This window comes from Nyctibius grandis, chromosome 2, assembly GCF_013368605.1.
Source record: "Nyctibius grandis isolate bNycGra1 chromosome 2, bNycGra1.pri, whole genome shotgun sequence".
Classification (NCBI taxonomy): Eukaryota; Metazoa; Chordata; class Aves; order Nyctibiiformes; family Nyctibiidae; genus Nyctibius; species Nyctibius grandis.
In genome coordinates, this window is record NC_090659.1 from 19713435 (window position 1) to 19740841 (window position 27407).

The 27407-nt window shown below is 53.2% G+C and overlaps 1 protein-coding gene across 1 annotated transcript; it reads left to right on the top strand.

The window, feature by feature from the left end:
• The first annotated feature begins 13529 nt into the window (after positions 1 to 13529).
• Positions 13530 to 14411, top strand: OLIG2 (oligodendrocyte transcription factor 2). The gene has a single exon (XM_068395447.1). The coding sequence runs from the start codon at positions 13530 to 13532 to the stop codon at positions 14409 to 14411; it is 882 nt and encodes a 293-aa protein (XP_068251548.1).
• The last annotated feature ends 12996 nt before the right edge of the window (positions 14412 to 27407 follow it).

Genomic DNA, 27407 nt, shown 5'->3' on the forward strand with positions numbered 1-27407 from the left:
TTTAAAAGCAGAGGCCATGGTTCGGTGATCCCTGGGCATTTGTAGGCTGTGTGGGTTTTATGTTTTTTTCTTTTGGGGAGGCACACGCAGGACTTTGATGTCAGCACAAAAGTGCATGTGTTCATGTTGTCTGTCTCTGATATGTGTAACATATAGTCCCTATTATAGCATTTTTACTTTTGGAAATACAGGTAGACTATAGCAACCACCCTCTGAAGATACTCCCCTGGTCAACCTGGGGACTAACACAGCAGTGGCTGGGATGCTGGACTCACCAAAGAGCTCTCAGTTAACCCCACGTTCTCGTGGGGTTAGCTCATGCCTCCTGAGCATGGCCCCTCCACAATGCCACTTGCGTCAGCCCTGCTTCCCAGCTGCTCTCCTTCCGTTGCCTGGCGGGTGTGAGGAGAGGCACTGGCCGCCGGGGAGTGGGATGGCCAGGTGTCCCCTGCTGTGGCAGCCAGCGGCAAAGGTGATGCCTCCATAAAACATCACAGAAGGGCATGGGAAATTAAATTAACTGACTTCTGAAGTAGGAAGCCTATAAATACAAACCCAGTGATGAGCACTGAGGACCGCCCCAGGGGATGCATGGGGACCACCACCACCCCGGGATGCCAGTGGACTGTTGTCCCCCCAGCAGCCAGGACAGGACATTCACCCAGGCTTCAGCCGGCAGCTGCTGGCTTGAGCGTGCTGTTTTCCACCAGTGCAGGGACCATGCTGACATGTCCGTACAGCTCCAGCACCTGCCCCAGCTCACTCAGGTACCTCCCAGGGCACCCCATACCCCAGAGGTGGGCTTGTCCTCTCCTCGGGGCCGTTAGCAGCCAAGCGCAGCAAGCATGCCAGGACTGGCCATGTAGGAAAGAGATTTCCTTTTGCCTTATGATTCCACCTCCACGATGCCTTACAGTACTAGCTGGAACTGGGAATAAAACCGTTTGTCATGTTATTGCTGAACAAACAGTTAGCAAAGAGCTGTCTCGGGGAAGGCGCAATGTACTGTGGCTGCCGGTGCTGCTGACTAGATTAGACTGAAGACTTGGAGCATGATCCTTCATCCCCGCCCTGGCAGCGGCATGGAGATTTAGCTCTCAATATTCATTTCCCAGTTCCTAAAAGTTTCAGGTTCACATCTGGCTACAATCTATATTACAGAGGCCCAGTTCAGATCTCCACTCCGAATACCTCAGAGGCTGCTCCAGCATCGATGCAAGGCAGAGGCTGCCAGCGACACGTGGGTGCGCTGGGAAGCGCAGAGCATGTGCGGTGTGCCTGGTGGCACGCAGGGACAGCTTTTCAGTCACTTGAGTCCCCAAGCGATGGGCAAGCCCAGCACTGTCCTATCTCTACATTGACTGATTTCATTAGGTCTCATTTTCCCCTTCAAAGCTTCAGGAAGTCTCAAAGCATCCAGCGTGTCGACACAAGTCTCGAGTCATCACAACAATATCACAGCTAATGAGATCAAAGAAGAAGTTGTTATCTCATCCCTCCTGCCAAAAGCTGTGGGCAGCCGATGGGACAGCTGACTAGGAACATACAAATTTTGACTAGTTCTGGCTCCCTGTCTGATGGACGTGCCATGTAAACCAGGAGAGAACCGGTGCACAGGAGGGAAGGCAAGAATTCCTACCTCTGGGCAGAATTTAAAAATTGAAAGTAGCATCTATTCAGCCTCTCCAAGCCATTTCAAAGGACTTGTAAGGCTCCGGTTGCCATTGTGCGGCTGCTAATTCTGTGTCACAACTAATTACCACCTAATAGCCGTTGTGGGGACAAAGTCCCTGGTTTAAAAGAGAAGTCTATTTCGTCTCGCATTCAGGCCTAATCTGACCCTGAATAGCACAGATTACATGAGGTAATACAGCAGTTATTTCTACCTGCTGTAGTTCATAAGCTCCATCTCCAGCTGAGGCAAAAACCCCCTCCCCCTTTACAAAGATTATTTGTCATTAAAATGCTCAGTAGCTTTTTTTTCCCTTTTTTTTCCTTTTTTTTTTTTAAATCTGGATGTTGCCTACACTTTCAGAAAGGTTTTTGAAGGAAGATTAGCAGGATTAGGAAAGGTTCACATATGTTCAGCTTCACTATTGGTATTCAAGACATCACAACTCCACCACCACCCAGGAAGCCCAAGAAAACCAAGAGAGGAGACAGAGAGGCAGAAAGAAAGAGGCCTCCTGGTCAAAGAAAGCAAAGAGCGCTCCAGCAAGTAAAACAGTCAAGTCAGACCCGGGGCCGCGGAGGCTGTCACACCACAGAAATCCTTGCCTTTCACTCCAGCAAAAATATGGCTCTTACTCAGCACCTCATAACTACACGTGCCTGCAGTCGTGCTAACAGGCCAGCCTTGCTCCCCTGCTAACAGCCCAGGCAGATGTGCCACTAGAGATTTGCAGCCAAAGAGGAGCATTTCCACTGGCAGATACAAGCCTTGAAATAATTCTGCTGGCACGAATGCCCACAACAAACCAATATATGCAACGCACATGAGAGGTGTCTGACCTCTACCTTGTAGCATCAGGTGGGCTGCACAGACCAGGCATCAAATGGCAATGGGTGAAATCACCCATGTGTATCCAGTAAAGGATGGGCAAAGCAGTGCAGGTGCTGGGGCACAGCTCCCTGTGGCCCCTCAGGTCACCCTCAGGGTCCTCAGCCCTTCTTCTAGTTCTGCAAGGGACACAGAGCTGACGTAAATGTGCCTCACTCTGTCCTGCCAGCCACTTGCAAAGAAGTTGTGAAACAAGAGCATGGCCATATGGAGCCGCCTGCTCCCTTGGAGACATTTAACCTCAGCAAGTGCACAGGTCCCTTCATCAGGGTGTGTCCCATGCCTGGGACAACACTAGACAGTGGTTGGATTTCTTCAGAGTTATGATTGGAGGAAAGAGGTTTGGAAATGGCGGAAAGAAGTCCCTTGGGTCAACCAGCATAAATCATGTCCTCAAAATTACATTCACATACTTTCCATTTTTTGAGAAAATGGGATTACAAATCTATTGGTACAGGTCAACACCTGTCCAGTCAAAACACATGGAGATGTTTCTGCAGGTTAGTTTTTGTTTGCATTGTAAACAGCTAATCAAGGTTTAAACCCATCCAATCCATGCTTTAAATATAGGGACCTTTCTAAAGCCTGGAGAACAGCTTACATGGTCATTATGAATTTTCTCCCTTTTTAGGCAACAATTTTTCTCCTTGTTTCAGCTTTTCAAAAAAAATCCCCAAGTTATCCTCAACAGATTTTCTCCTACCTTACCCCTTCTTTCTCACCAACACCCTCGTGCCTCTTCCTTGCCCTCTGAGATGCTGGCTCCTAACACTGCATCACTTCACTCCTTCCCTCCACTTCCCATCCCCAGAAACACACCTTGCCCACTACTCCTTCCCCTATCCCCTTCCCTCTCCCTAGAGCTTGCATTTCTGTCCTCTCTCATTAAATGCTCCCATTCCTTCCCAAGCTTTTCACTCACAAGTCATTCAACCCGAGCCTCCCCATTGCCTGTAGGTCAGGCTCCTTCCTGAGCCCTCCTGGCTTCTCTGCCCCAGTGCCCCCTCACACCTCCATGCTGAGCACCCCAGCAGCTAACACAAGAGGCAGCCATGAACAGCAGAGCCTCAGCTGCTCTGGGGTTTTGGCAACAAAACCCTTCTTGCTCCTCTGAGAGCCCTACCCTCCGAGGCAGCTTTGGAGGACGTATGGCTCAGGCGAAGCACGCCAGGGCCTCACTTGCATCGTCGGTGGATTGACAGGGGGAGTCTTCATGTGGAACTGTTAAAACAAGAAATGTTATTCAAGGCATTTATATTTTCACTCGCAAACATTTTCTTCAAGTGGTTCCAAAGGAAACATGTGCTTTAAATCGCTGCGCCTCGATAAAGTGAGCCCAGGCGCACGTGGGAGCGGGTCAGGGCCGCCGCTCCGGCCAGGCAAGCAGAGCTCCCCACCCGACTCGGCAGAGGGAGAAACAGTGTGAAGAACCCAAGGTAATAAATTTAACATGTTATACAAAAGATCAAAACTCCTGCCAGCAAGTAACTGAAAGCAAGGAATCTTTCCTTTTCTTTTTTTCCCTTTCTTTCCTTTTCTTTTTTTTCCCTTACAGCAAATACATAAAGCCCCTGCCAACTTAAGAACATCTTTCTATAGCTCAAAGCTTGGGGAGGGACTGTCTATGGGGTACCTTTTAAGCAATTCAGATGGGAAAGGGGGAGCGACCATAACACAGAAACGCGAACGGTGTGGCAGGGAGGGCTCGTCTCCTAAGTGGAGAGGGGCTCTTTAAGCATAGCACGGTGTAAGAGGGCCACCAAGTCCTGTAAAATACTATCACACGTGAGTCCACAAAAGTATTTCCTCCAAGTTTCAAGGGAGGAGTTTGGAATGAAGTGGTCTTGCTGGCATGTCGGCTCCTGTGAACATAAATCCATTCTGGATGGTTTGTATTTTAGGAGGGGAGGGAGAGACCACAGAAACTTCAGATTCAAAGCATCAAACCTTGTACTTTTAGATAACCCTCATCTGTCTTTTGCATTTGAGTCGGTATTAAAAATCCTGGGTGACACAGCATTTGCACAGCATTTAAATTTGAATAATGCCTTCCTTTTTTTTATTTCCTGGTGCTCTACAGATTCAGTCTTTCTCAGGCAGATGGATGACAGCTCACGCTTGCAGAGGGTGATGATTCAGAATTTTGTCTGAAACGGCATGTATATGGTGCCTCCTGTAAAATGGGTCTTTTATTCTGGAAAGAGGAATCAAACTTCATTTCCAGGATAGATTCCATAAATCCCTCTGCAGTTCCCACAAGAACTGGAGGTCCTCACTCCTCTGAGGGCAACAAGAGTTTTGTCGTGGTGAGATTTTGTCTCTTCCTGCAAAACTTATTACTAGTGCCTGGTTGAATGCAGAAAAATAGCACATGCAAAACTCAACACTGTTCACCTGCTTCAGCATCTTACCCACACCTGGGAAGGCGCATCTTTGATGGCCACGAGGGATGCTCCACCATAAGCCGAACAGTGGGAAACCCAATATGAGCGCGGTTGTCTTTCACATTCAGTTTTCCTTCTTGTTCTTAAAAGGGAAAAATACAAAAGGAAAAGGGGGAGGAAAAAAAAACCCAAACCACTGTGAATAACTCTGCTGCTCAAGTGTTTTACACAGGCGCTGGCAGTGGCAGGGGTCCAAGCCCTGCAGACCACCTCTGCACCCCTTCTCGCGGAGTGGGGGCACGGGTGCATATTCATGAGTGGGAGGAGGCCTCGCCTGCACGGTATAAAATGTATTTGCTGAGTTGCATGAAAAGAGCAGCTATTTTCTGTTTCTTCTGCTGTGAGCAGCATCCCTTCCCCGCAGCAGTGGGTTAATGCACAAAGGGGGAGGCAAGCATCGCCTGTCAAGGAAGGCATGGGCTGGGTATGCATGCAGCCCTGCTCCCAGCCTGAGCAGCGCACATTTCCCCAGGACTTCAAGGGATCGCTGCATTTTTTATGGTCTGAAAAATCAGTGGCAAATCCCCATCTTGCTCCCTCAGCTGCACCCCCGAAGCAAGCTCGTGGGAACAGCAGTGGGGTAAGTTCCCGGGCTACCCTAGCACATCATAGAATCAAAGAATCACAGAATGGTTTGGGTTGGAAGGGACCTTAAAGATCATCTAGTTGCAACCCCCCTGCCATGGGCAGGGACATCTTCCACTACACCAGGTTGCTCAAAGCCCCATCCAACCTGGCCTTGAACACTGCCAGGGAGGGGGAAGACGCAACTTCTCTGGGCAACCTGTGCCAGTGTCTCACCACCCTCACAGTAAAAAATTTCTTCCTAAGATCTAATCTAAATCTACCCTCTTTCAGTTTAAAACCGTTATCCCCCATCCTATCACTACACGCCCTGTAAAAAGTCCCTCGCCAGCTTTCCTGTAGACCCCCTTCAGGTACTGGAAGGCTGCTATAAGGTCTCCCCCGAGCCTTGTCTTCTCCAGGCTGAACAACCCCAACTCTCTCTTCCTTTTGCCAAGGGACAGTTGTCAGGAGGTGGCAGGAGGCCTCCTCAGATGATGTCAGGAGTTCTTCAGCTCCACGGTCGGCTGGTGGAGCTGGGACCCCTGGGTACAGCGAGTATCACTCTACAGAGATACAGAAGAGACACATGAAAGCCAGCATGTTGCCTTCCTCTGTCATGTCTGGCCGTCCAGGAGCAACCTCCCCCTCCCAACTAAACATCTCAGGGATGGAGTTTATAAATACAACCAAATAGCTAGAAAGTACCTAGGTAGCCCAGCAAAGTTGGGAAGAGTCGATGAGAGACATATGGTTCCAGCACTCCCTAAAAAAATATAATTGCTATCTTCAGGTGGCCACGCACCCTCTCCTAATGAGTAAGATATTTAAAGTCCTGAACTGTTTATGTGACATTTCAACAAATAATGCAGAGATTTGACAACATTTCCATATTCCTCCTTTAATGTCTGAATGTCTCTGACTTAATCCCAGTTCCTTGGCATTTATTACTGTTTGTTACACTAACAAGTGAGATTATGAGAATTCTAATGAAGGCTTCCAGTGAAAAACTCTGTGATTAAAATGCCATAATAACAGTTGCATGCATTTATGTGCCTGATTATCATAATCTATTTAGCACAAGTAAACATACAAACAGAAGGAGAAAAGCGAGCCCACGAACACTTCAGCTAAAGGAGAATTGGAAATGAGGGAGAAACAATGTAAATATGTAAATGTCTTTGTGTATTCTTTTTATCTTTTTTTCTCATCCTTGCTTTTTTTCCCCGTTTGCTAATGAGACATCTATGGTTCATCACATGTGGTCCCTCTTTGCTTGGCCGAGGTGCGGTTTTCGGGCCATCTGCTGGGGCCACTCTCCCAAACAATGCCACCCAGAAAGTGAGGGAGATGCTCGCCGCAACCTTTGACATCATGGGCGACAAGAGATGGTGTCGTACAGACTCGGGGCTTTAATATGTTCATTCCAAATGCTTAGTTCAGCTGTTACTTCATTAATGTCCGGGTACAACACGGGAAGGCAACAGCGCCCCAAAACTCTCAACAAATTAAGGAGAAATCTTGCCAAATTTCTAGTATAGACTTTTGCTACCCAGCCTTTTTTAATCTTTTTTTTTCCCACATTAAAGAACAGATCATCTAAGAACTTCTCCATCCCAAGGGTCAAGGGCCTCCCATAACCCAGGCCGTGAAATGCCCACGGCCAGCGAGTGGTTCTGCATGAGCCCGACCGTTGTTGTCATCATATGAAACCCATTCTGAAGGGCACTGACACCTTCAGATGGAGGAGCATTCCCATGACGAGCACACACCAACAAAATCCTTGGGGCTCAGTCAGACAGATTCAATAACCTACCAGCATCAGGATTTTTAAAGCATTTTTCTCCTGAGCACAGGGTAGGGACAGGACAGAGGAATAACCTGAGGAAAACTTTGTTTCCAGTGAGTGTTCGCATCGGAAGCAAAACATACCCGTGTTTTCATGTTCTGCTTATCACTAAAACTCCTTCAGGACTCTCTAATTTCTGAGGAGCTCTCAGTCAAAATAAAGACATGGAAAGTGGAAAAGAGATGAAGGGTAGTGTAAGAGTGCCACATACAGACAAATGACAAAATGTGAAAAAAAATTACAAAAATGCTGCTCAGGAAATTAAAAATGAGAACTAAAAGTCCATGCTGTATTATATGGCAATTTCCTGAAAAAATTAGATTAAAATATGATTCTCTAGACTAAACTCAGTTCTGACAAGGACACTCCTTTTTTTTGCAGAGGAGATACACTCAGTGTGCCAGGGCTTTCTTTGCACCTCCATCTACATAACATATATACTTATTTTCCGCCCTCAGACCCCTCTGCTGGGGATGAAGGCTGGGACCCGGGGATGAAGGCAGTTTAGACCAGCTCACCAAATTGAGCATGCGGATGGTTTTCCAATCCCCTTGGTGTTCAGGTTGGTCAGCGCAGTGCAAAACCTCCAGTTCAAGGGGGTCCCCAGTTCGAACCTCCTGTGGGACAGAAAACTGCGTGTGGCTGGGAAAACCACAGCATAGGTGTATAATTCCCTCTCCAGCTCTGTTTCCTTACCTATGCCCATCTAAAAGACAGTCTTAGTAGTTGCATTGGTTTGTTTCTCTCAGATGGTCCCACTGCTCCTTCCCCACTACGGCAGCTCATTTTGGGAGGATTTGTGCATGAGGGTCACAATCAAGCCCGGACTAAACAACAGCCAAGGCTGACAGGTTTTCACCTCCCGTCTCTGGGTCCGAGGAAAGGCACAATGCGCAGCACACCTCTGCTTAGCAAGGTGACATTTCTGCAGAGGTCCTACTCCTCTGCAGGCTAGAAGTGCTTCACTGGCCACGTAGAAGCAGTGCCTCACAGGTATTTCTCTGCTCAGCACTGAAAAAGAAGCCTCAACATGAAACTGATCCTGAGAAGAGCTTGAACACTTTACGACGTGGCAGTCAATGGGTGCCTGCCCAGGATGCCCAGTACAGGAGGTGCCAGCGGGGCAGGGCACGGGCCTGCCAGCACTGCACTTTCTTGGTGTTTCAGCCTCTTTCTCCTCATTTGCCCATAGGAGTTGGTATTGTCAGTGAGGAGGGAACTTGTTGGTAACACATAGCAGCTGTTAAAATGAAATAGCTATCATACCGTTTTATAAGCTTTAGGAATTGCCTTTCGTTAAGGCAATAAAATAGTGGCATGGAGTTATTATCTGTTGCATCCTTAAAGTTTTTCCTCCAGCACTGTATTAAATGAAATCATACTGTATCTTTTAAAAAATGCAGCGTCTTGCATTAAACACAACAAACGATGGTCAGAAAGCTTGTATGTTTTACACCTGCACTGAAGAGTTATGAGGAGTCTGGATGAGGTCGTTTTGATAACGTCTTAAGGTCAGAGAAAGTCAGTCCCCATTAATCTCATGAGTGTGACCCTTGTCCTGTTGGAGTAAATGTCTTGAGAGGAAGGATGACTGAGCCTGAAAGATGTAAGACATAGAATCTAGCCTGGGTTTTAAATAGCAATCTAATTATTTTGTTGTAGATGACAGCAGGCTCCTAAGTGACAAAAGCTTATAAATAAAGAGGGAATTTTCTGCTAGATGAGAATAGGAGATGGCCTATATCCTGCATATTTTTAATCCTGCAAATATCACAAACATCAGCTCTGGTATTTCTGAGACTTCCCTCTGGGTGACTCCTGTGAAGATTAGAAGCTTTTCCAGTCTCTGATTGAATGGGAAGACATGCTGGGTTTTTGGCAAAAAGCATGTGCTCCAACGTTTCAATCGAACAAGTGTTAACAAAAACGAATGTAGCACTGAAAAAAAACCCAGAAGTATCCCACCAGCATAAAAATGACTGCCCCGCTCAATGAGCTGGGGTACCTTTCTTGGAGATCAGAGATATCAAATATGTTAGTTGGACAGGTGGAAATGCATCAAAACCTGCAGGCTGGACTTCACTTGTAGGTCCAGAACAACAGCAAAAAGTACATTTGTATCTGATTCAGATACATTCAGAAAGAAAAAAAAATGAAAAAGAAAAAAGGGGGGAAAAGGGCCAAACCTGAACCTGTGAGAAGTTATTCCCCACCCAGAGATTCCCCTCTTACTTTTAGGCAGTGAGCAGAGAGCTTGCAGGCAACCCCCACATCCTCTTGTCCTCAGTGTCAGGTGCTGGGATTTATGGTCCTGCCATGTTCGGGGTGGGAGGGGGGCAACTGCAACTCCCCTGTGACTCCCTGAAGCCCACAACTGTGACTCCCTGAAGCCCATACTCTCAACTGGGAAGTTTAAAAGGCTCTGGAGCTGCAAAGCCCAATATCAAGCCCACAGCCCTGCTAACAGATGGGAGGCAGACAGCACTGGGGATCAGGCCTTACAGTTTCTGAGGCATCATTAAAACTGTTTTCAGCTGCCAATCTTCAAGGAGCCACGGTCGCACACAGGCTTGTTGTCCTTCGTGTGCCTCGGATTCCTTACAGCTGGGCAGGGGCACTTTCAGTGTAGCTGTGTGGTACCGGTGAGGAAAGGACCCTGGGCCGTAGGCCTTGAGGGAATATAAGCAATAACAATCTCAAACAATAACCTGATGACATTCCGAGTGATTTTCAACATGAAAGCACCAGTCTGGTTTTTATTAAGTTATCACTTCATCATGTTCCCTGATTGCCTTCATTCACGCCTTAGTGGTCTAGATTAAAAAAAAAAAAAAAACATATTCATAGGTAAGAAAATAGGCTCTGCTCCACATTTTAGTGTCAAAAGCAAGTTAGGGTGAAGGGCTCCTCTGAGAGCCCCCCGGGGCCGCCTTCCCGGGACACGCCACCGAGAAGCAGTCTGCAATATCGAGCTGTGTTGAATCGAGGTGGGGGGGGGGGGAACGTTTGACATTTAATTTGACATCTCACGGCAGACATCACCCCCCTTCCTTCTTGCACACCCCTCTCCTTCCGACGAGGACGGCAGAGAAGCACCGCCTCGTTGCCTCCGCCCCAGCCGGCCCCCGCCCCGTGCAAACTCCGCTCTCCCCTGCGCAAGGAACCCCGCGGGCTACAGGCGGGAGAGAGTTCACGTCCGGACAGACGGACGGTGATCATCAAAGGCGTTGCTCACCCCGTTAGGGACATAGCCCCGGCTTCTCCTTGGCGGCGGTGCAGGGTTTCCTCTCTGGAGGGGGTAGGGGAAAAAAGGAAAGGAAAAAAAGGAAGAAGAAAAGGAAAAAAAAGGAAGAGGAAGAGGAAAATGAAAAGAAAAAGGAAAAAAGGAGAAGAAAGGAAAACGAAAAAGAAAAAAGGAAAAAGGGAGAAAGGGAGAAAGGGAGAAAGGGAGAAAGGGAAAAAGAAATGCAAAGGGAAAGAAGGGAAAGGGAAAGGGAAAGGGAAAGGGAAAGGGAAAGGGAAAGGGAAAGGGAAAGGAGGAAAAAGGAGGAGTCCACTCCCCACTTCTCCCTCCTCGGGACCCCCAGGGTGCTGCGAGAACTGCCGCCCCGGGGCGCTGCCCGGCCCCGAAGCCCCGGCATCCCCCGCCGCGCCTCCGCCCGCTGCCCATCCCCGCTTCCCCGGGGCAGGGGCTGGGAGCTCTTCGCCGCTTTTCCCCCGCCATCCCTCCCGGCAGGTAACCCCCACCTCTGCTCCAGCCCCCGCCACCCTCCGCCTGGGCTCCAGGCGCCTCGGGGGCTCCTGCCCGCCCCGCCCGGCCGGGCTGCGGAGCGAGGAGCGTGTAGACGCGGCCGCTGGGGTTTGGGGGTCCCGTCCCGTCCCCGGGCTGATGAAGCGGCTCGTGAAACCCTGTCCCCAGGGCTGAGCCCGCGGCCGCCGCACGGCAGCGGGTGCCGCAAACCCGACGGGGAGGACGGGACCCCACATCCGTTTGGGGTGTGGAGGAGGGGTCCGACCTTTTAAGAAGGAAAGGTCCCAGCCTTTTAAGAAGGAGAATTACGGAGCCCTGCGAGGCGGAAGGGAGACGAGCTATGCCGGCGTTTTCCTCGTTTTCGCCCCAGCCCCACAGCCCCGGGGGCGGCCGCCCCCCGCCCCGCCGCCCCGCCTGACCTGGCCGGAGCCCGTTCCCTCTCCCTGGGTCGGGCCCTGACAGGAGCCGACGGCCGAGTGAAAGGCGTCGGGGCTTAATTGGTTGTGCTCGTTGTTGCCCTGTTTTATGCGCCTCCAACAATGCGCCGTATATAGGCATCAGTCAAAAGGCAGAGGCAGGCTTCCCGCTGCCGCCTCACCGCTTCCCCACCATGAAATAAATGCAAAGTTTGCACAGACGTGTCCCCCCCCTCCCCGTCCCGCTGCTCACCTCCAGGGCTCAGCCTCAGCTCTCCCCGCCTTACCCCCCCAGCCCCCCGGGAGAGGGGGGGATGTCCCCCCGCCCCGGCCAGGCTCCGCAGCCCCGCAAGCAGGTGCGGGAACCGAGGGCCGGGGCGGCCCCTCCGCCCGGCCGGCCGGGGGGAGCCCGGGGCACGTCCCTGGTGGCCAGGCCGGGGCCGCCCGGGCGGCAGCGGGACACACGCCGGGCGGCGGGCGGCGGCGGGCCCGGCTGTCGCTGGGACAGATTTTCCTAATTGACCTGTTACGGATCATCCCCGCAACCGTTGGGAAACACATTTCCACGCTTCACTTCTTAACGTTTTAAATACATATTTAACGGATGGTTGAGGCTTGCCGGGCCAGCTGGGAAACACACGGGTGTAAAAATAATACAACAAAGGCAAAGGGGCCGGGGGGGGGGGACGACAGGGGGGGATTTACGCCGGCGGGAGGAAGCCCCGGCCCTGTTGCACGGAGCTGCCGGAGCGAAGGGGTTCGCCGAGAGCCGGGCGGGGCGCGGAGGGAGGCGGGGGGCATTTCCGAAAGTCACTTTTTCGTTAATGTCTTTTTTTTTGTTAATGTCTTATTTCTTTCTTTCTCTCCCCTCTCCTGCTCCGGTCTAGCTGGAAGGTTGTTTGAGGGTAAGTTTTGGTGGCCGCTCCGGCTTCTCCCGGTCTCTACGGGGCCGGAGCCGGGTGTCCCCGCTGGGGCCGGCGCTGCCCGGCACCGCCCGGCGGCCTCCGCGGGGAAATCCGCTCGTGCGGAACGGGGTGGCCACAGTCACTTTTTTTTCCCCCTCCGCCTCCCGTTGCAGCACTTAACGGGGGGATAACGACTGGGCCGGGGGCAGAGGGGACATCCGCCGAGGGAAGCGGGGCAGGGGCCGGGGCTGAGCGCTTCCCGGCGCGGCGGGAGGGGACGGGACGGGGCGCGGGGAAACACCGACGTGTTGGCGGGAGCCGGGCAGCGCGGCCTACCCGAGGGCGTTGCGGCGGCGGGGCCAGGGGCTGTTTGGTCCCGTCCCCGTCCCGTCCCGCCCCCGCAACAGCTGTTCCCGGCGCTGTCATTGTTGCATTTTATTATGGATTTGACAAAAGTCCCTCTCCCCCACCGCGCCCCCCCGCCGGGCTCCCCGCGCCGCTGCCGGCCGTCGCCCCCCCGGCCGTCCGCCCGCCCCATCGAGTCAGACCGGCCCCGGTGACATCAGCCGCGCCCCGCCGGCCGCTGCCCCCCGCCCCGCCGCCGCTGCCGCCGATTGGCGCAGCCCCCCTCCCGCCCGGTGACATCGTTCCTCCCCGGCGCGGCTATAAAGCCGCCGCCGCCGCCGCCGCAAGGTGCGCGCTGCTGCCGTGCTCGCCCGTCACGGCGCGCCGCTCCCCACGGCCGCCCCGCGCACGGTAAGTGCCCCCCGCGCCCGCGCACCCCGGCGCAGCACCCCCCGAAGCGCCGGCCCGGCAGCGGAGAGGCGCGGAGGGAGGGACGGGACGGGAGGGGACGAGACGGGAGGCGCCCCCCCGAGGGCGGCCCCGCGGAGCGGCGGCGGAGCGGGCTCGCCGACGTGGCGGGCGGGCGGCAGCGGCTCCCCGCCAAGTTTCGGCGGGCGCTGACCCGGTGCCGCCTGCGGGCTCTCTCCCCTCCACGCAGGCAGCCCGGTGCGCGCCGCCGTCCCGCCCGCCGGGCCATGGACTCGGACGCCAGCCTGGTCTCCAGCCGCCCGTCGTCCCCGGAGCCCGATGACCTCTTCCTCACGGCCAGGAATAAAGGCAGCGGCGGGGGCTTCACGGGTGGCACCGTGTCCAGCTCCACGCAGAGCGACTCCCCGCCGGAGCTGAGCGCTGAGCTGCGCAGCGCCATGAGCGCTGCGGGCGTGGTGGTGGTGGACAAGCTGGGCTTCAAGACCTCGTCGTCGTCCTCCTCCTCGTCCACCTCCTCCTCCTCCTCCAAGAAGGACAAGAAGCAGATGACAGAGCCGGAGCTGCAGCAGCTGCGGCTGAAGATCAACAGCCGGGAGCGCAAGCGGATGCACGACCTGAACATCGCCATGGACGGGCTGCGGGAGGTGATGCCCTACGCCCATGGCCCGTCGGTGCGCAAACTCTCCAAGATCGCCACGCTCCTCCTGGCGCGCAACTACATCCTCATGCTCACCAACTCCCTGGAGGAGATGAAGCGCCTGGTCAGCGAGATCTACGGCGGGCACCACGCCGGCTTCCACCCCGCCGCCTGCCCCGGCGGCATGGGCGCCCACTCCGCCCCGCTGCCCGGCCACCCGGGCCACCCCGCCTCGCACCCCGTCCACCACCCCATCCTGCCCCCCGCCGCCGTCTCCAGCGCCTCCCTGCCTGGCTCCGGCCTCTCGGCCGTCAGCTCCATCCGGCCCCCTCACGGGCTCCTCAAGTCGCCCTCGGCCGCCGCCACCGCCGCCCCGCTGGGCAGCGGCTTCCAGCACTGGGGGGGGATGCCCTGCCCCTGCAGCATGTGCCAGGTGTCGGCCCCGCCGCACCACCACGTCTCCGGCATGGGCACCGCCAGCCTCCCCAGATTAGCCACCGACACCAAATAAGCCCCTCGGCGGGGCCACCCCGCCGCGCCCCGCGCCGCCCCGGCACCTCCAAGGACCTACAGACGCGCCCCGGGCGCGGAGGGGCGGCGGGAGGGGATGGAGCCCGGCCCGGGGTCTGCCCTGCTCCCTAAACGGCGGGGAAAACCATCCCGACACAAGTTAAACGCCCGCGCATCTTCTTGATTTTTAAATTTACGTTGTTGTCGATAACTTCGCTAGGAGGGGAAAATAGTCCTAGGCTCGCGCAAATGGAGGAACCAAAACTGCAGAGGGGTTTTTGCTCGTTTCTTTGTTTGTTTTTTTGTTTGTTTCCCGCCCTCTCCCGGTTTCGTTTCTACACGTAGAGCTTTTGGAGCCGTTTCTGGGTCACATCCCGCCCCGGAACGCCCATTGCCGCAGCAGCCGGCCGCCGCTCCGGGGACTGCCGGCACCGGCGGGGAGCAGCGGGGCTCCGGGTGGAAATGTAGCCGGGAAAGTCGGTTTATTCCTCCCTTTCCCCGCTCCCCTGCCCGCCGTTTTTTTTCGGTTTTCTTCCTGGTTCGGGATTTGTAAATACACCGTTCAACGATAACGATGCAAGTCCGCTCTGCCTGAGCTTTCCGTCCGTGCACTTGTACTGTGTAAGCCTCATGAGTGAACAAGGGGTCGGTTTGCCTTGATTTCGTTGGTTTGGGTTCTTGGGGTTTGTTGGGTTGGTTTGTTTTTTTGTTGTTTTGTTGGGTTTTTTTCCAAGCATATAACACCTTTTTTTTTTCGTTCCTGCCAACTTTAACAAAGTTTGAACTCTTTAATGCTCTTTCTGTGTAGGAACTTTCACACTGTCCGTGTTGCAATACTGAGAACTTGGGCTTGTTTCTGAAATAACAACTTTTCTTATCGCTGCCCCTTGCAGAGATTTTATCATCTGTTTATTTTTGTAAAAAAAAAAAAAAAGAAAAAAGAAAAAAGTTGCTAAATAATATTTATTACTTGTTTGGTTGCAAAAAAAAAAAAAAAGTGATCCATTGTTGAGATTTTAAATAATAAAAAAAAGCATTTTAAATAAAAGGCCTCTTCCTTGCTGTTCCGAGGTGAGCGGGGAGGCGGAGGCCGGTGCGGGACGGCGGCGGGACAGCGGGGTTACCGGCCGCAAAGTCCAGAAGGGATGGGAACATTTTAAGCGCATCCTTGCCTTTTCCTAAGTTTTTTTGTTAGTTTGCTTCGCCGTCTAATCGAGACCGATTTGTTTTGTTTCACTTTGTTTTTTTCCCCATTTGTTCACCGCAGAATAAAGGGCAGCAAGGAAAGAAATGACGGTTACTGGGTTCGTAATGTGAAAATTTTTGACTACCGAATCCAGCACATGGCAACAGCTAAATAATAATTCGGGGAAACATTAAACTTGACGCTGGGGTGTTTGCTCATTGTAATCGCTTCTGCGCACTTGACCTTCAACCAAAAACCAATCAAACGAAAATCCAGGGAAAGAAAAATTATTTGGGGACAGGCTTTTATTATTCTTTTTTTCTCTCCCGAGGAGAGAATCTCTCGCCCGTGTGTGTTTTAGCAGCTCTGTACTCAGGTATTCGGACAGGATATATTTCGCCCTCTCGCAGCCCCCCAGGCAAGGGCTGTCTTCGCGCAGGCAGGGGTGCGGGCCCGGAGCAGCTTGTGGCTTCCCCGTTTCCCGTGAGGAGAAGGGGAACAACCCAAGCGAATCCCTTTTTTTGAAGAAAAGGAGGTCGGCAGCTCCCGGCAGCGGCGGGTGCCCCCCGGGGGGGCGCCGGGACGGGCAGCGGGGCTCCCCCGGCGCGGTTCCCACGGTCCCGCCGCTGTCCGCCCCGGGGGGGGCCGCTCCCTCCCGGCACCGCGCTGCGGGCTGCGGGTGGGCAGGGAGACCGCAAAACCCAGTCCTTGCCCAAGCAAACCCTTACACATCTCTCTCTCTAGACCGATGAATGTCCAGACAGCTATGTAAAATAATTAGCCAGCTACATACGCATAAACACAAAATAGTGTATATATATATATATAAAACAGATTATCGAGGAGTTTTGGGCGCACAGACACCCGTGGGGGAATGAGAGAGAGTCCGGACCCGGTAGACTTTTTTTTTTTTTTTTTACTGTGTAAAGCGAAGCGGTTCCCAGGCGGCCGAGGCGGGCTGGGGTCCCAGCGGGCAGGCGGCCCGAGCCGGCTGGGGTCCCGGCGGGGTGTGAGACGGTCCCGGACCGACAGACCCTCCGGGCTCCTGTCTTGTGGGATTTGCTCCTTCCTTCTGCGGCTCGCCCCATGCCAGCCTTTCCAGGAAAGGGAAACGGGGATCGGAAAATAGTGCCTCCCGCACCAGGATCCCCTCCAGTGATGATGAGAAATACCGCCCCCCTTCTCAAGAGACACCCAGCCCAACCTCCCTCAGCCCCCGGAGGGAAGATCCCCTTCCCAGCACCCTCAGTACCGATTTTGGCAAACAAACCCCAATTAACGCCGGGAGGGATGAAGCCCCGGGGACCAACGCCCAGGAGGCGACAGGCCACAGGCTGGGGGGGCATCCCGCTGATTGCCCCAGTGCCTTCTCCAACAGGAGAGCTGGCCCTGACCCCGGTGGCCAGGAGGGCGCTGGCGCTGCCCCTCGCTTTAAAGCCACCTTAGGGTGCAAGCTCTGTGCTGGTCTGCGGCTTTGAAGCCGGTCCTTGCGGTACAAGCCCCTCCGCTCCTGCCTTCTCAGGTATGGGAGGGGGACAAAGTCGTGCAAAATAAGCCGCTGGCAGACAGGTGTCTGCCAGCGCCTTGGGACTGTCCCCCCGACGGCCACTTTTCTGCCGGGCTCCGCTGCAAGCCACAGGCCGGGCTGGGCCAGAGAAAGGGTTGAGACCACCCCAGTCCCCGCCGAGCCCGCGACGGCCCGGGGATGCTGAGCCCCGCCGCGCCGCGGGGGAGGATGGGGAGCTCGCGCCAGACCAGCCCCGCTTAGGATGTAGCCCTTCTCCTCCGGTTTTGCTCCTGGAGCCCCGCTACCGCTGCCCTGCACCCCACGCCCCATCCCTGCCGTCGTCGTGTCCCCCCCCCCCCATCTGTAGGGAGGCCGCAATAAGCAGAGCAGCTTTCCCAATTAGCAGGGCTCCGGCGAGGGGGTGCTGCTGCGGAAGAAGGGCAGGAGCAGGTGAGAATTAGAGGGAGCATCATTAGGAGCTGTTCTTTGTCTCTATTAAAAGCAATAATTAGCACCCTGACAGATGCAAAAGTCGGCAGTGGCCAGAAGCAGGTAAATCCTGCTCGTCTGCCTCCCCGGCCGCGCTCTCCCACCCAGAGGGCCCCTTCTCCGTCGCTAACAGGTGGCCCCGGGGAGCCCCGACGGGCAGCACGGCCGCGGGGCGGGAGGTGGGTGTCGTGGGGATCCGGCTCTTCTGCGGGGGCATTTCGGCCCCACCAGGCCCCGGGGTGGCAAAAGCAGCGAGGACAGCCCGGCCCCCTCCGGAGCCCCCCGCCCGCCCAGGGGCCTGCGCATCCCCCCCCGGCGGTGGAGGGATCCCCGGGGTTGGTGCCAGCCCCTCGGCCGGGCCGTGCCGAGCCGAGCCGGGCCGGGCCGCCAGCTGTGTTCCCCCGACCCCCCTCCTCCTGGGCTACCTGCAAATGAAATTAGCCGCCTTGCCGGGCCCCCGGCGCACTCCCGCCTGCCTTGTTCCCCATATGCTCCCCTGCACGAACGAGTGCCCCGCAGGGCTCCCCTGATTGCATTGCCCGCAGCTGAAGCCGCGGCTCCGGCCAGATAGGGTTACGGGAGCCCATATGCTCAGCGCACACCGGCGGGGCTGCCGGGGGTCACCTGCGCCTCCAGCCGGGCCAGGAGGCCCGGGCACCCGCATTGGTCTCGCAGGCAGCCCCCAGCCTCTCTTGCAGCCCCCCCTACCCGAGCTGGAGTAGCCACCCTAATTCTCAGCTTTTCCTCCTCGTTGATCCCCGTTCGTCCGAATTTAACCTTGTTTTCCATGCAAGCCGGGCAGACCTCTCCCTTCACGCCCCTCCTGCTTTTTTAGGCTATGTCAGATCTATCGCGACTTGTCCCGACAGGAGGAGGAAGCCCCTGCCCACACAACCCAGCCCAGATGGCTCCCTCTGATGGCCCCACTCACACCCCCACCCCTTCCCTTTCCCCTTCCTCAACCTCCTCCCCACTTTCCCCTTCTCTTTCCTTCCTTCCCCACTTCCCCTTTCTCCCTTCCCTTTCCCCCTTCCCCTTCCCCTCCTCACCGACCCTCCCAGGCCCATCACAGAGAGTGCAGAGAGGGGCAGCCAGAGATCGGCAGCACATTTTAGGCAGAAACTGCAGTGCTTCAGGGAAGCCCAGGGGACGGGAAAGGTTGTCTGTGTCAGGGCACCCAGGCAGTTCCTCCACATTTACCCCCTGATGTCCTCGTCTCATTTCAACATGGGATTTCTTCAGCCTCTGCCTGGCAAATTTTGAGCCAAGTAGCCCAAAATCTGCTGCAAAACCCTGACCGAGGCATGCTGCTCCCTCCAGGCCCGTGGCTCCTACGAGGCACGTGTTCCTCTTCCGCAGGGAGGTACCAGGGCACCAGATCTTCTCGCTGACAGTTTAGTCCCATGGGATGGGATCTGTCAGAGCCCTCTGCATGGGGCTGCGGGCTCCCTGCCTTTTCGTTGGAATGAATGTTTTCAGTGAGTATCCAAATCCCCCTCAACAGTTTTCCAAATATCAGTCTTTCACAGAAAGATATGTTTCTTTTTTATCTACAAACCTCTCCCCAGTAATACAGACCAGGAGCCACTGGCTGGGTGAGGTAGACAAGCACAGGTTATACACATTGAGTTACATGGGTAAGTTGGAGACAGAAAATCCTAATTTTTTCCCCTGGAAAGCCTCATCATACTGATATTCTGGGACCCAATTCCCCCTGGACATCACTGCAATCTCCCCACACCAGAGTCAGGGTGCTGGACGTTACAGATGATAACTGGGGTATCGTTTCAGAGACAGAAGCTAGGGCTGTGGCACAACCCTGGGATGCTGTTTCCCTTGCTGGAAAACAGGGCTTGTTTTTACACTTCCATAAGTGAAAGACTGGTGTCCCATGTACCCTGAGAGCCTGCAAACTGTCTGAGCCATCCCCCAGAGGATGACCCACAGGATACCAGTGTGACAGGAGCCAAACAGCCTCTGACGATGCCACCAGGCCAGCAGCTGTGGTTTGGTGTTGCAAGATGGCGCTTGCAGCATAGCTCCAATTTCCCTGTGTCAGAGTGGTGTTTTCATCTCCACGTGGAATGGGGAACCCTGGGCCTGAGACTCAGTGTTACCCAGATCATTTCTAAATGCTCATGTGTTTTTAAATGCACAGCTGAGGGCCAGATTTTCAGAGGAGTTACCAGCATCTCTGCAAATGCTCAGCACCCACAAGCCCAGACCTTTGCTTCTGAAAACCTGGTTGCCCATGTAGGGGTTGAGATGGGAAGGGAGGTTTTACAAAAGCCTGGCTCCAGCCCCGAGAGCTGGCCCTTTCCAAACTTGCAGCCCAAGTAGATGCAGGTTAAAAATAAGCCTTGGGCACACTGTAGTCTGCCAACCCTCTGGGGATCACATGGTCAGCAAAACTGAATTTTTCACTACAGGTAAATAAATATAAATATTTCTACTAAAAATTGTTAAGGGGAGGCAGCAATTATGATGACAGCAGTGGGGCCATGAGACCATACCAGCTTGGCCTCTGCAACAGGGTATGAAGTACTCACTGGTTCAGCCTTCAAAAGTCCAAACATGCTCCCATCTTGCCAGCCTAACTCCTTGGATGGTGCTTCTGAAGGCAAGAGAGGTTTCACATTGCTTTCAGTGGCAACACGGCTGGACCCGGAAGGTTTTTGCAATAGCCCCGGGGGATGCTCAAACCTCTCAGGAGTTACAAACGCCCAGGGTCGAGATCCTCCAAAAGCACAGTGCTTACCCCAAGCCTTTTACCCTAAAAGATGGATGTAAATGCAAAAGAGTGTTTCCCTTTTGCATTCATCCCCATTCTTGGGATTAGCTTTAGAAGTTTTGTTCTGCCATTTATCTTCACTTGTTGGAGATGTCTTGACAAACTCCTGAGAATTAATTTCCCATCAGCTTTTTGCCTCCTCTTCTTGAACTGGCAGGTCAGATCTCACCATACGCATTAAAAGAGGTTATCTGGATGGGCCACCCTGCTCCATTGTCCCTTCTTATGCCTGTCCCTGTCCCAGCAGGAAACCAGTGTCATGCACATGGAGAGAGCACTGAGGGAATCAGACTCCTCTTCCGAGCAGCCCTCCACTCCCTGCCTGTCATCAATCATTGCATCCCGCTGCCAAAACCAATACAATTGGATCAGGCCCAATACACGGGGTGTTTCCTGCGAGTCAGAAGTGTGCCTTTTAGTTTAATATATTCCCAATGTTGATCCTATTAGCAGGAAAAATCAATCAATCACTGTCAGCAAACATCACCAGCCTACAGATTGATCACAGTGTCAGGATTGTTGGAGAATTCTGCAGATGCAGAAGGCATTTGTTAAATGCTATTTTCAGAGACATATACATATATGTATAAGACACACATTTATACACGTCTTTGTCTGCTTAAAAAAAAGAAAAAAACACACAGTTCCTTTATTTTTTTGTGGTGTGTTTTTTTTTTACAAAAGCAGTCATGGTGCTAGTCACTTTTATACGAAAAATCCTTTTGAGTAGGAAATTGGCAGAGTTTAAGGGGGGGGGAGCCTGTTTTGTTCTTCCTGAGGAGTCAAGCAGGGTTTGGCTTGCTGTGCCTAAGGGAAGGAGTCCGCAGCTGTATGTACCGTAGGGGTAGGAAGGGTACAGACTCTTTCCAAAGAGCAGAGCTGAGGCAGCAAAAGCTGTCAGCGTGCTCTGCGGGAGAGATAAGCCACCAAGGTGCGAATCCAGCCATCCCCTCCAGTGCTCAGCCTTCATTTGGGGCTGTGCTGGGTGGCCCACCAAGTTTCTCTCTCCACACCCTCTGCTCCTTTCCCCCAGCAGAAATAACTCAACTCATTAAAGCTGCTCAAGCGACATAGAAAGGAGATCTCCTCCACAATGGGCAGCGCAGGGAGCTGAGCGCACTGGAACTGCAGGAACACATTCTCCATCCCAAACCCATTTCCCATCCCACACCCATTTCCCACCTCAAACCCAGGAACTAGTGATCCCAAGAGCCAGGCAGAAGCCAGCATTTTCCCTCACCACACCAGCTTCTCAGGGACAGCGCAAAGTGGGCGAGCTGGCTTTCTGCTGCGCTGCGAGTGGCAGGATGCACCTGGTACAAAGGACATGTGAAGAAGGGGGTGAGGGAGCCTTGCCTGGGGGTAGCGTCCCAGAAGGGATGGGGGAAATCTTTTTCCTAGTCAGAACACCAGCTACAGTGGGTAAAAAACATGGTGGCAGGGAAATGAGCTGCAGTGAGAAAAAAAACTTTGAAGGGCTCTTGAGATATCAGATGTCAGAGGAGAGGCTGCGTAACTGCAGCCCCTTCCCCTGTGCTCATGGGAATATGTTTTTGGGACTGGTTTTCCCACAGGTGCTTTGTCTCTGCCAGGCACCCAGCAGAGGTGCTGTGAGGAGAGATTTAACACCTTGGGACCCTCTCTGTCTGCTCCTCCCTTTCCGGGACGGCCAGTTCAAGCCACCTGAAGTCGAGCTTGTGTGAGCCTTAAGCAGGCGTCCTCTGAAAGCCAGTCCCTGTTTACATGCCTGAAGATGGCTCGTGGAATCACCTGTCCCCTATAAAATATCCCAGGTATACTACAGGACAAGCTGCTCTGTGTTAAGCAGGTCTGTGCACTGGAGGGACAGCCTGGTGTGACCTGGGGACCATAAAGTTGGCAGCTCCAACCCACCGCTCTGCAGCACACCACCGCAGCAGCAGTTCCCTGACTTGCTCATCTTTTTCAGGGAGGGTTTAATCAGAGCTGGGTTAAAGAAGGGAGGCAGTCTCCCAGGGACCGACTCTTTTTCCTGACTCTCAGATATGCTGAAGGTAGAGATGGAAGCAATGGGCTTTGCCCAAGCATGTCTGTCACACATCATCGGTGTGCCAGGAATGGCTTAGTGCCACCTAACCAAGGCCTGGGGAAGGTCTGCAGGAATCACCCCAAATCGCACAGCCTTCCCCACCTGCAGACTTTGCCCATGCAAGTGTTGCACAATTTAATTATTCCCATGTAGAAAAAGTGCCAAAATGCCTTAAAGGGAAGAGGAAGGGGCTGCAATGCCCCAGGTAGCTTTTATACTGCTTGAAGTGTTTTGTAGTGATGAGGCAGGGAGGAAGGAAGCATCACCCATCTGAGATGCTCACAGGAAAAGCTGTACCCAGATCGGGACTTACCCCTGAGTGCTACTCAAGCACCGTCCTGTCATACTGATCTTGGCATCTGGCATCCCTGACCCAGAAGTGGGAGAGAACCCACTGTCTCTTGCTCACAAAAATGCAAAAAGCTAGTGAAGAAGAGGGGAGATGGGAGAAAGGGAGACACAAATCCATGGCATACGTGTCCTACAGAAGGGAGAAGCCCCTCCTGAGGTGGGGCTCTGAAGAGTGGGATTTGCTTGAGACAACACAATAAACACACAATCAAGATTTAATTTCTCCTTTCAAGTCTATTGGGGAAAGATGCTCAGTAGCTTCATTAACAAACCTGTGCCTAATCCTAACCATACAAACCCATCCTTCTGAAAAAAATGAAATGATATTAGCAGAAATCCAGCCAGTCTTACAGACTCTGTTAGTAAATGAACTTTTAATGTATTGAAAACATATTCATTATAATGTATAAAGAGGCAATTTTCATTTTGTTTGTGTTCTTAAGAGTGTGACAGTGTCTTGTTTGCAACTGCCCCTGGGTATAAGCCATCATTGTGTAACTTAATTAGATATTCTACATGCTAGTGTGAGGGACATATGTCTATTCACTGTAACAAACATCAAGAGTCTGCCACATGCTTTCATGTTTCTGCTACGTTGAAATAAAGGCAGAGCAAGTGCAAGCTCTCCCAAGGACCTGTGGCCCCAAACAGCTTGAACACAACCCGCCGGCATTCACCGATTGGTTACAGTTTATTAACAGCCCATAAACTTCTCATCTGCTCCTGGGCACTAGTTAGGGTTGTCACCTGCAACTGCCAAGAGCAGCACAATCGCTTTGCAGATGTGAATCGGGGTTTCTCAGACGCCGCCTTCACTCACTTTCTCCTTCCTGTCCCCAGAGACATTTACTTTATACGGGGCGTGAGGTTGGTTGAAGTTGACCCAAAATTAAAAAAAAAAGCCCGCTGGTGGAAGCTTGGGCGAGCAGTGGCTGCAGAGCAGCTACTGCGCTGCCTCATCCTTTCAGCTTACGAACCCGCAGTGAGACACCGATGCGCTCAGGTTTCCAAACCCCAGCCTGAGGACCACTGGTCAGCTGGCATCACCTGTTACATGTGCTCAGCGCCCACCCTTTGCCTATGTTTTCCCTCATCAGAAAAGCCAAAGCATAATTTTGGCAAAATTCAGGGATTTAAGAAGATGAGAATGTCTGACAGTGAGTCAGATCAGTTAGTCCAGGATCTCTGACCAGAGGCAGTGCTGGAGGTTTAGAGACGCGGTATGAGGACAGAGCATGGAGAGAATGGTATTTCCCCATATACTGTCCGAGCATCTGGACATCTGCAGATACCATGAAATACTTCAGGAAAATAGTCTTTGCCTTCACTATGTAGTCCACATAGACAGCGCACCACACCAAAGCAGCCAGGTGGCACATCCAATTTGGCTATGAGCCTGCAAAAGTCCAGCCCTATGTTCCCCTTCAAGCATCTCAGCAGCTTCATTTCCTGTGGCGCTGTATGTTGGGTACTTCATCTGAAAGCAGACCATGCCAAGCCTTTCTGACCATGCCTTCACATCAGACCAGAACAAGACCTTATCAACTGGGAGGTGGGTGGGGAAGGATATCAGCCCCCCCATCATGCCAGGTAATGGAGCATGGCCACCTGGGTGGGATAATTGGAGGGAATTAATGACCTGCTGGCCTGCAGCAGAGACTCAGTAGTCTGGATACAGCATCTTAGAGCAGGTAGAAACAAACCCATGGTGTGCATTTTTCTCAGCAATATCTCAGCGCTGTTGCAGTGCACCCTGTTAGCCCAGCATCTGGCTGCCCTTTGCTCGCACAGAGGGAGCAGGTCCTCCATGTCAGCCAAGCATTTCTGCCCACCCCACAGCTGCAGCCAAGCCATGTGAGAGCTGCCGCAGGCCGGCTAAGGGAGAGTTTCCAGCCTGGCTGCTGGCAGCAGCTTGCATTTTTGTCATCCCAGCAGTGCTGGGCAGTGAGAGAGGGAGAAAGCCCTGCTAGCCGTGATCGTCCTGGAAATACCATGTTTGACAAATGCTTTCCAAGGCGGATGTTGTTCAATTGAGTTCATGGCAGGACTTCCAGCTTTATTATTAAAATAACGCAACTGTATTATTTTAAAGAGGAGAAAAGCTACAGTGCTTTGAATGTCTTCTGTAAAGCATAGATCTACACACTCAAACACAATCTTTCCAAAGCAGGGATTGCAGCAGCCCCGAAGTCCAGAGGATCTCCGCAAGGCCCCAGGTGTGGACCCATATTTCACAGAAACCATACACACTTCTGCACTGGGACAAGCACCACTCTGGTGCCTGAAGGGTGGGTGGGTTTTTTCACCAGGACTTCACTCCTAGTGTCCCCCCTTTTTGCCTCTGGTCAGTGGCATGGCCAGAAGGACAAGGGCAAGGAATTACCTGGTGTCCTCAGCCCAGCCAAAAGCTTTTCTCATCTCATCTTCCTCCAGCATGAATTTTCAGCAGTGACCTCGAAGCTGGGGTGCTGCTTGAGGCCATGGTAAAGGCAGGGTCCAGCCATTGTCTCAGCTTCAAGGTTACTGGTGACAATTAGCCCTTACTCTCCTCACCTGCCTCTGCTCTCAGGGCACAGTCGTGGGCCACGTGAGGTGAAGAAGACGCTGTGGATCAGGTAGATCTGGGAAGCTGAGCACGCAAAGAGCCAAGTGAAGGTTTTGACGCTGATAATTTTAATGCCATTTTAGAACCTTTAAATTAGGAGTAGCTGAAAAGAGTAGATTAGAAATGGCACAAGCAAGTAGCTGCTCTTGGGTGCCGCATATGTCAGCCTGCAAAGGCAGCAGACGAAAAGTTAGAGGCTTTTTATCTGTATTTTTTGTTCCCTGCTCACATGCGCACACACGCGCATCCAGAATGCCTAATACTCAAGACACCTCTATCGAGAGGCCAAAACATGCTTCTTCCAGGTTTGATCTCTTTAAGGAAACAAAACTGTTCCGTTTATCCTCACAAAGGCTCGTGCAAGGCGGGCCAGACTGCGAGCTAATCCCCATTGCCTCCCGTCCTGGGACCGTCCGGCCCGCCCTTGGCTGAACATCCCCCCCAGAGCAACAGGGAGGGAATTCATCTTTATGGGAACGGTCTCAGCCTGACATGAGCAGGGCTGCTAATTATGGGCCCCGCACTGCTCTGTATGCAGGGGGAGGTGTCGGCGGTGCGCCCTGCCATGCTGTCCCGGCTATTGTTTGCCGTGCACGTCAACCATCTGGAAAAAGCGAGCTGCGAGAGCACCCAGCTCGCTTCAGCAAGCTCCTGCACGCTTCCTGCGAGAGGGGATCCACCAGCAGCCAAGGAGAAGGCCGTGGCCATGCTGCCGCTCCTGCATGCGAGGACAAGGCTGGCTCTGTCACACCGTGCCACCAAGGAGCCTCTCCGGCAGCCGTGTCTGCCCCGGGTGACTCTCACCCTGCCATTAGCATACAACATCTGTCACGGCTGAGCCCCGGTGCCGTATGGTGGAGGGCTCAGCGCCGTCCTGCGATGCCGTCAGCACACGCCCGTGGCTCTCCGCAGCTCTCGCGCTGCCATGCAGGCACAGCCAGCACATGGGGAGAGCCCAAAGCGGGCACTGCGCATCCTGCCAATGCCACTACATGGTCTGTCCTGCGCCGGGGGCATGCATGCGTCCTCCCCCTGGCTGTACATACACTTGCTATACATGCCACCCAAGGCATAAAATGATTTTAAAAATTCAGAGTAATTTTTATATCATTTTTTGAGACGGTTGCTTGAAGATATTTGTGAGTGACACCCATTTTGCATAGCTAGCAAAGAAATAAGTCGGGCTTGCTGGTTTTACCGATGCCTCCGCTTGCTTTCTTCAGAGACTGTTTTGGCAGGATGTGTTTGGTGAAGGCAGGTTTGTCCGGGCCAGGATGGACAAGCAACTTTTCCATCACACCAGCATCTCTTGTATCCAAACGTACCCTGGCCTCACTGTGAGGACACCGCATCTCTGCGAGCATTAACAGGTTGGCTAATGGAAAGAGAGGGAGGGAAATTATAAAAAGGAAACTGTCATTTGCAGCAACATGAGGCTGGTTGTTCCCACTGTTTGGTGTGTTTACTTTTCCTGTTCTGTCAATTCTTCCTCGCCAAACAGACTGTCACGGTTTAAAGCTGGGCCGGCTATTAAACCTGTGGCAGATGCTCTCTGTTATCCTCCCCCCTCCCCCCAAAGGGAAAGGGAAAAGGGAGAGAGACTTCCGGGTTGGAAAGTTAAAACCGTTTTAATAAACTATAATAATGAAAAAGAGTATAATAACAATAATAGAAATAATCAAATATATACAAATATATATACAAAACCAAGATTGAGCTCCCCTGAAGTCAGCCACGTCACCACCGGCACTGCAGGGCAGGCTCCGGGAAGGCCCAGGCTGGGCCCAGCGACAGTCGAGAGCTGGATTCAGGAATGCACGGATCGGGATCGGGGGCAGCAGGAAAACAGACGGAGTCCTCCTTGGACACCGGCCATAGCAGAAAAGAGAGCGAGACCCTCGTGGTCCCACCGCTTTATACTGAGAATGACGTGTATGGGATGGAATACCTTCGTTGGTCAATTTTGGGTCACCTGCCCTGTCCGCTCCCCACTGCAGCTG

Excerpts from the sequence above, each read along its gene's own strand:
- OLIG2 (XM_068395447.1), top strand. The coding sequence starts at position 13,530 with ATGGACTCGGACGCCAGCCTGGTCTCCAGCCGCCCGTCGTCCCCGGAG.